Source organism: Gymnodraco acuticeps, unplaced genomic scaffold, assembly GCF_902827175.1.
Source record: "Gymnodraco acuticeps unplaced genomic scaffold, fGymAcu1.1, whole genome shotgun sequence".
NCBI lineage: Eukaryota > Metazoa > Chordata > Actinopteri > Perciformes > Bathydraconidae > Gymnodraco > Gymnodraco acuticeps.
Genome location: NW_022990271.1, coordinates 4,777,042 through 4,789,402, shown reverse-complemented (window position 1 = coordinate 4,789,402; position 12,361 = coordinate 4,777,042). Strand labels below are relative to the sequence as shown.

General features: G+C 40.3%; 1 protein-coding gene across 1 annotated transcript; it reads left to right on the top strand.

Moving 5' to 3' along the window:
- The first annotated feature begins 1,561 nt into the window (after positions 1-1,561).
- On the top strand, positions 1,562-10,675 carry LOC117549287 (40S ribosomal protein S17). Its single transcript, XM_034221057.1, has 5 exons — positions 1,562-1,615; positions 2,587-2,738; positions 9,331-9,436; positions 9,749-9,814; positions 10,554-10,675. The coding sequence occupies exons 1-5, from the start codon at positions 1,613-1,615 to the stop codon at positions 10,629-10,631; spliced, it is 405 nt and encodes a 134-aa protein (XP_034076948.1). The 5' UTR covers positions 1,562-1,612; the 3' UTR covers positions 10,632-10,675.
- Positions 10,676-12,361: the final 1,686 nt, after the last annotated feature.

Below are 12,361 nucleotides of genomic sequence, written 5' to 3'. Positions count from 1 at the left end.
CTCCACATTCACACATTAATGACTTGTCATAGCTAATGTGTGGCTCAGTTTACTCTGTGAAATATGGACAATAAAGTAGCAGGGAGTATGTACATTGTCATTGGTAGATAGGAACTACAATTGTGGGGCTGACTAGACCAACCATGATGCTATGCTACCATGCTATGATTCTGCTGTAGAGGAAGGTAAACAGTAGTTTGGTCCAGTCCGGGCTAGGGGCGGACATCAGATTAATCATAAACATAGTAGTTGTTCTGAAATACAACTTCAACTTATCAGAAATGAAGTGTGCCGAGCAGATGTACACATATTGCACGGTGTCCTTGGGTTTCCACGGCTTGTGAGTGATGGCATCGACGCGAGCGCAAGCTCTCGCCCACTGGGCCCTCCGTCCTGGCTGTTTTTCGTGACTGGGGAACTTGAAGAAAGAAAACTTGGATTTCCCATCACTATCTGTCATCGAATGATGATTTCTACAAGTCCCAGCACTACACCACTTCACCATCTTCAAAGTATTGTATCTAACAAGTAAGTAACACGGCTAAACCCTCGGCCTGCTTGCACCTCGCGTAAAATGGCGGATACCGGAAGTACGGTGTCGCCCTCGGCTCAAAACCAAAACCCGTATGTTTGTGTGAAAGAATACTATAAGACAGTAACCAAAAATATCCTTTAAAACTGGAGAGATAAAAAAAAATGCATAAATAAATGTTAAGGTAAAATAAGATATGAATGAACAACATAAATAAAATAAGTTATATTGATTTGTTATTGGCTATGGTAGGTTATTGGTTATGTTCACATACTTATTTGATTACATCCACTTGTCTAAGATGACAACAGAGACTTTCGACCCAAAACCAGCTTTTGACTTGTGGATGCAAGCAGCTAATCGCAGACTCAACCAGAGAGAAAGTAGTAGACCTACATCATCAGCTACCAGGGCTGACAGAGAGGAAGACAGTGAGGAGAACAGTCAGGAGGGTAGTGATGACAGCTTGTAGGATTACTGGTCATGCTAATGTTGTCTTGTGTTCACCTCTGCATGTGTGTTCAGTGCCCTGTGTCTGGCAAATAAAGTCAAGACCCCCTAAAAAGTTGATGTTTATTTCATTTTAAGGATGAGCACCAAGCAACATCTCCAGGTGCTCCTTTGAGAACCAGGGCAAAAAAGTTATGTGCACCCCTGCTCATAATCCTGTAAGTGCATTGGCTTTCTCCTAGCTCTAGGTGGGTTCTTTCTGTCCTCACTCTCAGTGCCTGGCTGTTCACATTCAACCACAGAAACATCACCTTGAACACTTTGACCTGATGCATTTCCCATTTTTAAATATGATATGATTACATATATTGCATTGCATGTGTTCATTTAATTAAGTAAAATAAGAATTATGGCATTTTGACAAGAGATTTTCTTTTAATTCTGACATTTCTTCATATCTATTATTGACAAAGTAAGAAGGAAAAGTGTTAATATGTATTTGTTGTACGTTCGATGCTGACCCCCGCCGCTAGTGGTCGCTATTGGCCGCGCGGTGGTGCTCTGCGGCGGGCTGAAACTATAAACTTCCTGTATGAACATCCAGAGCCTCTCTTCCACCGGTCCGTCAACATGGTGGGTAACACAGAGAGCATTTCACCTCAGCAGCCCTCACAATCCTCTTCAATCCTCGCCGATGGTCTGCTCTTAGAGCTGTTACAAGCATCACTTTGCACACATACTGCACTATTATTTCTAAAAGCTTGATTTGGATGCACTTCTTAGGCATTACATATGAAAACACGGGCTAAATGTTCTGAAGTTACTAGCTGACAGGCAGACAAGCGGTCGTAAACATGACCAGAATATTAGCGATGCTCAACTATTTATATTATGGTTACTATCACTGGTGCTGAAGTATTTAGAGTTAGTAGAAGTTCCGCTTTTGTTCAGATTATGTTATTCTCTGGGCTTTAAAAGCCACTTGACGTTGTTGCCACTAGTAACGGAGGAAAGCCGTTTGTTTCTAAGGAGAGTTTTACTGTCGTTAGAGAAATATATGTAATTATTGCTATAAAAACTGGTGTATTCAAAATCCAGGACAATTATTACAATAATTTAATATGTATGATGGAGATGATCCTGCTCTTATCTCTCTTTCAATATACCATTTATCTTGAAAATTGTGTTAGTTGGAGTCATGGTTTTCTGGTCAGAAAGCAGTGATGTAGATTTATTTTTATATTGTCAAAGTCAACAAAGCGTTCTCAATTTCTTCATATTCACTACTAATAATATGCTTTTAACGGATTTAAACTTACATTGTGAGTTTATTAAAAAGTGCACCCTGAGTGTCGGTGCCTCTGAAGGGATGTAATGTGAGGAAACGATATGCCTATTGCCTATATGAGTCAATATATCCCTGCCAAAGGTGTTTTGGGGAATAGTTTTGCTTTGTTGGGACATGACTTGAGTTGAGCTTTTTGATTTCTAAAATAGCTGAATAATATTCCCAGTGTGATCACTACAATGTATATATCCATCTGCTATGCTTTATTACTGTATTTTTCAGATGTATGAACTCTAAATGTCTGTTTTCTCTTCAGGGGCGAGTCAGGACAAAGACAGTCAAGAAGGCTTCCAGGGTCATTATCGAGAAATACTACACACGCCTGGGCAATGACTTCCACACAAACAAGAGGGTGTGTGAGGAGATCGCCATCATCCCCAGCAAGCCTCTGCGCAACAAGATAGCAGGGTGAGTTAAATGTGCTGCTATTTATGAGTTTATGCTACAAACACATGCACTCCTGCTAGCTGCTGGTCCCTTTTTAGATTGTCTCCAAGAGGGGTTTTCAAAGTGTGAGGCGTGCCTCCCCGGGGGGGGCGCCAGAGAGCTTCAGGGGAGGCGCAGCGTGAGAAAAAAATAACGAGAAACAGTGAAACCTAACTAGTTAACTTCAGCTAACTTGATGCGCCATGAATGCCCGTCTCTTCTCCATCCTCTGCAATGAGATGGGCACTCACTTCCACCACAGCTGCTGCTGCACTCCGAGGTCCGGTGGCTGTCCCGGGGCAAGGTCCTCACTAGCTTGTGTGATTTGCACGAGGAAGTTCTCCTCTTCCTCGCCAAAATCAACTCCCCACTGGTCAAGCACATGGAGGACATGAACTGGGTTGCAATGTTGGCCTATCTGTCCGATATCTTTGACCGGATAAATGTGTTTATTCCTGTCTACATTAGTGTTGCACGGTGTACCGATACTTGAAAGGTACCGCGATACCCTGCCGTTAAAAACGGTACGATTCCTCCGTTTCATTAGTATCGGTACTTTAAGAATGACGGGGAAAAGTACTCCGGTGAGAAAGCGCCGTTTTAATAAGAGCCGTGTGTGTTCAGCGCTCTGCTTCCACTCTCCCTGCACTGCAGCCGTGCTTGCCCTGCAGTCCCGCCCCTCTCAAGCACGTTCTAAGTCCCTCCTCTCTCTCGTGCACGCGGCCACGCGCTAGCTGCCAGAGCATGTGAGAAAACGAGAAGCATGTCTGCAAGTGGGAGTGCAACTGCCACTGCGCCTCGGCTTGTTGACAAAAAAGACGCCATAAGCGAAATTTGGAAGTATTTGAGCTATATCTCTGACAATGAAGGCAAGCCTACGGACACCACGAGGCCTGTCTGTAAAAGATGTTTTAGATCCCTGCAAACCAAGGGAGCCAACACATCAAACTTGGCTAAGCACCCGCCGACCGGAATCCAGAGCTGTTTAAAGAATTTAAAGACAGACAGGTTAGCGAATGTGATAGATAACATGCATGATAACATGCACATGCCCTCAAATCTAAGTCAAACCAGTGTAATTTATTTTGTGACAAACGAGGCAATTAATGGCAATGATAACTGTCTAATATGGCTATCTTTTTAGCTAACTTACCAATATGGCTAACATCTGCAATATACATTTTGTCAATAATTATTTATATTACTGTACTATTACATGTTAATAAAATATTAAAAAATTATATTTTATAAAACAAAAAAGTTGTTTGAGATGATGCTTAATTTGATTTAATACGAATTATTGTCATTTATTTTGTTTATTGTTCTCATTGTTTAAAAGTTTGTGTTATGGTTATGGTGTGAAATAAAGCACAATAATTACATTTAAGACTGTTTCCCTTTTTTTAAGAAAAGTATCGAAAAATAATCGGAATCGCAATTCTTGACTTGGTATCGAAACCAAAATGTTGGTATCGTGACAACACTAGTCTACATTGCATCATCCGCCTGTGCACATCAAAGACGCAGACTCATTGTTCCCACTAAAGTAGGGGTGAGTGTAATAAGGAGGCAAAGTTGACGTTCAGTGTGTTGCCGGGAGCATATAAGGATTTATCAACGATGTTGAAAATGTTTAAAACATAAAGATAAAAAGGTTTTAAAAAGTTGTTGTTTGTTTTAAGGAGGTGACGCTACTCAGCCAATCAAATCGGTGCAGTCAGTGAGTCAGCACGATAGATTAAAACACACAGATAAGAGAGAAACCGTCGGAGTAATTTAAAATGGCGTGCTCAAAAAAGAGAAAGGTAGACCGCGAAAACAGAGCATTTAATGACATTTGCTCTTACTGGACCTCTTTGAAATGCAATTGAATACCCCTGCATTGGGACCCCCTTGAAAACGAGATGGTGCATCTCAAGGGGTTTATCCCAATAAATACAATTTCTATATATAGCAACAATAATAATAATAGAAATAATAATTGGGAGGGGGGGCTCCCTGATCTCACGGAAAATTGTAATTGGCTACTGCCTGAGATCGAATGCTGTGGTTTTATTAAATGTGCTAACTGCTAGGACTGTCTTAGGGAAGACAGCTTTTAGATGCGCAGCTCCTCTGTCTTGGAATAGTCTGCAAATTAAATGGAAACTGAACATCTGGTGCCACTAAATGTTTTTAAAGCTCGGTTGGATGCTACTCAATCGGAAGCTATTGGTACCTGTTTATGTGGATCATTATGTAAATGATGCTGTATGATGTCCTTTTGTTGTTCTATTTATGTTTTTATGTTTCATGTGGAACTACTTGAGCAGGTCTCCCTTGAAAAAGAGATCAATGATCTCAATGGGATTTATCTGTCTAAATAAAGGTTTGAAATGAAATATGTATTGGCGTGTATATATCATAGTGCTGGGGGGAAACAATTATTTTGAAAACGATTAATCGGGCGATTATTTGATCGATTAGTCGACTAATCTAACGATTATTTTTCTGTTGTTCAATTCATAAAAAACGTAATGTAAAAAAAACGTAATGTAAAAAAATTTTTTTTCACGATACTGTGTCTCAGGGGATCTTAATATTTAAGAACCTATTAATGTGTTATACCAGATTAACGGAGATAATCTCAGCTAATTGACGATACAAACCATGTTTACCAAAACAAAACACAAGTCTCATAAGAAGCATCTAAATGACCCCTGAGCGAAAAATGCTAACGGACATTGGCACAGAACTCAAGATAAAAAGTACCCTTATTACTTATCGTAGCTGCACATACAATATATCCGATTAAAGCTGAGACTCCACAGATTATGTAGGTATATAGTATCATCACTGAGTGATCCGGACTCGCGACAGGGGAAGCAAATACAGTCATCACAACACGTACCTTCACAGAGCTTCTAGGGAGATCGTCTCACCACCGTAGCTGTCAATCTGATCAAAAGACGTGTTCAATGGCATTAAAATGAGAAAAAACGCGGCTGAATCGGTTAATCCATAGGTTTTTAACGACTATGTATAAAAAAATGATTGAATTTATAATCCATAATTCCATTTTATGTAAAAAATCGGAGAGCAAATGCTAGCTGCTAATGGTTGCCACCACAGCTAGCTGCTGCTTCTGCTAGGCTATGCAGCAGTCTCAGTGAGATATAAATATATAAATATCTTTGCGTTTTGGACTAACTTTAAAATATTCCCATGCTTTTGAAGACCTAGGGCGAGATGTTTTCGTTTGGGGGCTTCGTGCGCAATCCTGTGAGGAGGAGGTGGTAGCCGTTTCAGTCTCCATTGTGTTTGAAGTGCGATTGCGAACTGCTTGTTGCTTTGGGTGACCCACGTGTGTGTAGCGACGCGTCGACGCGGAAATATGTCGTCGACGATATTTTGAAGTCGACGTCGACAGCACTAATATATCATGACGTTAAGTTGCATTAATTGAGAAGTGAACACTGTGTAAAGTTTACGTCCATCACGTACCCATGCTGTTTCGTCCTGTGTCCACTCCAGTGTGTTCGGCCAAAAGGTCCTCGGGGAAACAAACACTGGCCAAAGAAGGTTCCGGACGAACCAAGTGGCGAGATGGGCGTAGGGGTTTCTGTTTTAGTTGGGAATGTATTTTTATTTATTATGGTCGGTTATAATGTGGGTTTTGGCTGAAATGTAACAGATGTCTATAAACCACTAATCATGCCTGCACATAATATTATAGATATTCGTTATAACCATTATGATGACATTTGTATTTATTATAAATTACCTTTGACTGGTTTCTCCCAATAAGATCCTCTATAAAAGAGCCAGTCTTCAGTCGGAGGGTAGGGGTGAACACCTACATGCTGGCTGGCTGTTCTCTTGTGGTGTTTGCTAAATAAAGTCACGATGGTTTGCAACTATACCTTCTCCCATTCTCGATTCTTTCCCTGGAAATCCTGCCGCTAAAGGGTCGCTGTCTCACATGCCCTATCGGATTATTGTATTGCAGTTGTTTATGTTTTGATTAAAAGTGTTTTTGTAGCTCCCACCTTTGTATTGAGCAGACTGTAGTACCCTTCATTTCGTTTACTTTTTTGAGACAGCTGGATGTCAGTTGTGCTCATTAGGGCTGAACGATATACCGTGTCATGGCGATAACCGCGATATGCGCATTCGCGATATTCACACCGCAGGGACGTGCGGTTTTATTCATTTAAAAAAAAAAAAATGCTAACGCACTTTAGCACAGAATTCAAAATAAAGATACACTTATTACTTATCGAAACTGCACATACAATATATCTGATTAAAGCTGAGACTCCACAGATTAAGTATAGTATCTAAGCGATCCGATCTCGTGACAGGGGAAGCAAACACAGACATCACAACACGTACCTTTTACAGAGCTTTTACGGGAGATTGTCTCACCGTAGCTGTCAATCTGATCAAAAGACGTGTTCAATGGCATTAAAACGAGAAACGCGGCTGAATCGGTTAATCCATAGGTTAATAATGTATCTGTGGCTTTGAAGCAATTGTTTATAATCCATAATTCCATTTTTATGTAAAAATCGGAGCACAAAAGTTAGCTGCTAATGGTAGCCACCAGAGTGTATGCAGCTTCCGGTTTTGGCTACGCGTCACTCTCACTCCTTATTTGGTAATGTGTGTGGGTTATGGCGCGTTTCCACTGCAGCGGGTAGCTCGCTTTAAGCGTGCCGAGCCGTGCGGAGCCGTGCGGAGCCCGTTTTTGGTTGCGTTTCCACTTGGCCTAGTTTTGGCCCGGGGCTACTTTTTCACCTTTTTTCTGGCCCGACGAAATCGTGGTTCTAGGGCCAGGAACAACCAGGCTGAGTCGGGCTGAGTATGCTAAACTAGAGAGAGAATCGCTGGCAAGGGGGCTACAACTACAACAAGATGAACATATTTGACCGTGATTTAATTGTAATACACGTTTCAAAATGATGCCGAAGTAACAACATACTGATACCGATTAGTAAAAACCATGAATTAATGCTTTGACAAGTCTGCAGACAGGCAGGCGAAAAACCCTTTTTAAAATGCGTGCTTTCTAAATGGAGCTTGGCTAAGCTAACGTTATATATGATCCGACCGTCCACACTCACAACAACGGCCTATACAGACATAAATAAACCAGCGACTGTATTCGCCATGACACAGGCAGTCTGTGGTTTGTACTTTAACTTTTGTCTAGTTTCTGAACAGATATGAAGAGCTGTGAGCTCTGAGTGCTAAGAGCTAACGGCTGTGTTGTTTTTTGGGGCGCTCATTGAAGATTACGTCACGGCTCCGCCTACACTGCGTTACTATATACTACCCCAGTTCCTAAACTGTAATGGAAGCGCAGCATTAAAGTGAGCCGGGCCTAAAAAGGCCTAACCAAACCGAGCGAGGCCTGCAGTGGAAACGTGCCATTAGACTGCTGCATAGCCAAGACCGGAAGCAGCAGCCACTCTGGTGGCTACCATTAGCAGCTAACTTTTGCTCTGCGATTTTTACATAAAAATGGAATTATGGATTATAAATGAAATCATTTTTTTATACAGAGACGTTAAAAACCTATGGATTAACCGATTCAGCCGTTCACGTGTTGTGATGTCTGTGTTTGCTTCCCCTGTCGCGAGTTCGGATCACTCAGTGATGATACTATATACCAAAATAATCTGTGGAACCTCAGCTTTAATCGGATATCTTGTATGTGTAGCTACGATAAGTAATAAGGGTACTTTTATCTTGAGTTCTGTGCCAAAGTCCGTTAGCATTTTTCGCTTATGAGACTTGTGTTTTGTTTTGGTAAAAATGGTTTATATCGTCAGTTAGCTGAGATTATTTCCGTTAATCTGGTATAACACATTAATAGGTTCTTAAATATTAAGATCCCCTGAGACAGTGTCGTGAAAAAAAAAGTAAAGTACCCGTCGGGACCTTGGGGCTTAACAGGTTAAAAAAAAACGCAATATATATCGCAGACGAACAAAAAACCGCAATGTCAGTTTTTTTCAATATCGTGCAGCCCTAGTGCTCATGCTTATTAGGTTTTTAATGCAAAGCACTTTAGTTAAATTAATCAAATTTGGGGATTTTGCTCTACTCAAACTGTGGTACGCCACAATGTGATTGTTGCCGAGTTGATTGATTTCCTATGATTTATATTGATGCTACAGAATGCTGGGTTGGCCATTGTGGTGTCTCATTGAACATTTTCCCATTATATTATTTGTCTTAGAGAATGTGACTCACAATATTTTATTGTGAATTTGAGAGCAGTTGCCCAATCGCTTAGGTTAACAAACATAATACCTTCATCAGTTTTTTTTAAATTGCAGGGTCATTTTAAAATATGTTTAATTGATAACCTGATTATTGCCAGATAGTTTTCTCTTCCATATGTTTTAACTAAGCAATTAATCAAGTAACACTTACATGAAACAGTGGAAAGAATGGCATGTTGTAATCTATAGACAACTTATATTTAATATTTTAACTTGATAGGGTGAATTTTATGACATTAAATATGAATGTCTTCTGTTGTTTCTCCCATCAGTATAATAATAACCCCCTGTCTGTCTCTCAGGTATGTGACTCACCTGATGAAACGCATCCAGCGCGGTCCAGTCAGAGGAATCTCCATCAAGCTGCAGGAGGAGGAGAGAGAGAGGAGAGACAACTACGTCCCAGAGGTCTGTGACCCCGTCTCTTTTGGTTTCTGAGTGTTTCCTGCAGGAGTGGGCGATCCCCTGTAAACAAGCTGTACCACATCAAGTACATTCCAGTTAACGCCCACCCCTAGGCTCATAGGACATAAAAATGTTTTTGTTTTGAAAACTCGCAAAAATCGTACAGGTTTTGTAAGTGGTTCGATTGATAATGATTGGTATTACTGACAGTCTAAACACTTTTTTTAACTTCATGTAAACTGCAAAAACTTGAATTGAACATGTTAAACAAGACACAATTTGGTGGCTAATTTGTTTTTTAATTCGGCCCTTTAGTTTTCTGCTCTGGACCACGAGCTCATCGAGGTGGATCCTGACACAAAGGACATGCTCAAGATGCTGGTAAGTGTGAAACATATCGTTCTGCTTTCTTCGTGACGGGTAGAACTTTTTGTTCTGCAGATTCTCGCTGTTGTTAAAATTCCAGAGAGATTTTGACTTTTAAAACCAAATCAAGTTATGTATTGAGCTTGTAAATAAAGAAAGATGACTTCATTCAGATAAAAACACATATACATTTGTAGAAATAAAAAAAAAGGGGCAAAACCCTCATGAAAGAATAGGCGACTAGAACAGGTGTAACTTATTACGTTACTGATAGGTGTTTAAGGTTGGGCATTAAGCCGCCATAAATACTACACATAAACAAAGAAATGAATCGCTAAAAGCTGCACCTGTGTTTAAAGAATTGAAGCTTTCCCTGCCAACTGAGAACATCACTGTGCTAAGAATCTTTTTAACAAGATTGCAAAATTAAATCTGCACACATGTCTTATGAAGGTCTTCACTCTGTGGATGCTGCAGACAGCTTTTAGATCAACTGTCTCAAGGGTTCTTTATCAACAGGATTTTTAATGTAAAATATGATATAAATAGCAGTTACTGAAGAAGTAACTGCACACTAATATAACCTTTTTAAAGGCAAGTTATTAAGTGTGAGCCATTCAAATAGTCCGCATGAGTCATGCATTAATTAAGTATATGTTGTGTTCCCTTATTATAAAGTGTTTGTCATATAAATAACCCTGTGGTGATGTATATATATTCCCAAATCATAAATGTCTTTTTCTTCCTTTTGCAGGATTTCGGTGGCCTCTCCAACCTTCAAGTCACTCAGCCAACTATTGGAATGAACTTCAAAACTCCACGAGGAATGTAATCATGTTGAATAAACCTTGTGATAAATAGACTTAATTGTTAAAATGTGTCTTTTTCTTTTCTTTGTTTTAAAGCAATGAGTGATTAATATCTCCTAAACGATGCATGAACTGCAAAATGAAAATGTTTTTCATGAGCCAGATAGTATGCTTACTGCAAAGCAGTGTCAAAATGATTAAAGTAATTGGATCGACACAGGGATATTATATTTGGGAAGAGACGGTGTGGATGAACTGTCTTGCTGGAATACCTTTGAGGGAAGTCAAATGTAATGTTGAGATACAATTGGTTATTTCCCTATTAGCTTAACCAAGGTTTTAGTAGCAGTGATAAAACCTCTTCTTAAAAAGCACAACCTCGATCCAGAGTTTTTAGCCAACCTTCTAATATTCCGTTCCTCTCAAAGATTCTTGAAAAAGTCGTCGCAAAACAGTTGTGTGATTACTTAAAAACAGTGTTGAGAGTAACGCGTTACAAGTTACTTAACGCCGTTATTTTTGGCAGTAACTAGTACTCTAGCGCATGACTTTTTAAATTCAGTAACGCAGTTACCGTTACTACATGGTGCGTTACTCCGTTACTGCGTTAGTTTTTTTATATAGTCAACAGCCAGGCGAACAGAGATGAGAACTGTACTTAAGTACAGTACTTGAGTAAATGTACTTAGATACTTCCTGTGTCACATGCGGAGACGCGCTGTGGGCGTGTTTGTGTTGTTTACTAACAAGACTATCATGGCGGCGGCGGAGCTCAAGTCTAGTTTCTCCACCTGGAGATATTCTCACTATTTCACTTTTGTCGAGCACAAAGAAAAGAACGTTTTAGTTAAATGTAAGTTGTGTCTTGGCGGGTCAAAGATCCTATCTACTGCCCAAACCAGTCATTCAAATCTCTTAAAACATCTGCAAAAACAACATGCTGGGACGAAGCTAGTAGCTAAGACCACAGAGACTCAGCCGACGCCACTCCACCTCCACCTAAGCAGCAGCGGCTGGATTTTAACCAAAGGACTGCTAGCCAGGGAAAAGTCGATAAAGCCATTGCACGGTATGTTGTACACATGCAGGCTATTGCTACAGTGGAGTCACCCGCTTTCAGGGAGCTAGTTAGCATGATAGCATGTCCGGGCGGCACACGGCATATGGGACGGAACACTTTTTACAACTACCTGGAGAAAGAATATACAAAAATGGAAAGCCAGCTAATATCGATGCAATCCAGATTGCATATAATGCATGTCAAGTTGATCAACAGATTGTATTATTCTCCAATGCAATAACAGTACTGAAATGAAGGCTATAAGGGCATTAATGGGAGCCCTTTTTTCAAATAACGAAAACGTTACTTTTCACAGTAACGCATTACTTTTGGGTTTAAGTAACTAGTAAAGTAACTGAGTTACTTTTGACATGAAGTAACTAGTAATGGTAACTAGTTACTGGTTTTCAGTAACTAGCACAACACTGCTTAAAAAACAATGATTTATTTGAAGATTTTCAGTCTGGCTTTAGAACACACCATAGCACAGAGACAGCTCTGGTTAAAGTCACAAATGACCTTCTCATAGCCTAAGACAAAGGACTTGTCTCTATTCTTGTTTTGCTCGATCTCAGTGCTGCATTTGATACTATCGACCATGATATCCTATTGCAAAGACTCAGGGCCGCCCCTGGCCAACTTGGGGCCCCAAGCGACATTGTGAGATGAGCCCTCCCCCAACCGACAGGAGTG

Excerpts from the sequence above, each read along its gene's own strand:
- LOC117549287 (XM_034221057.1), top strand. Across the intron at positions 2,739-9,330 it reads CTGCGCAACAAGATAGCAGG|GTATGTGACTCACCTGATGA; the intron begins GTGAGTTAAATG and ends TCTGTCTCTCAG. Across the intron at positions 9,437-9,748 it reads GAGACAACTACGTCCCAGAG|TTTTCTGCTCTGGACCACGA; the intron begins GTCTGTGACCCC and ends TCGGCCCTTTAG.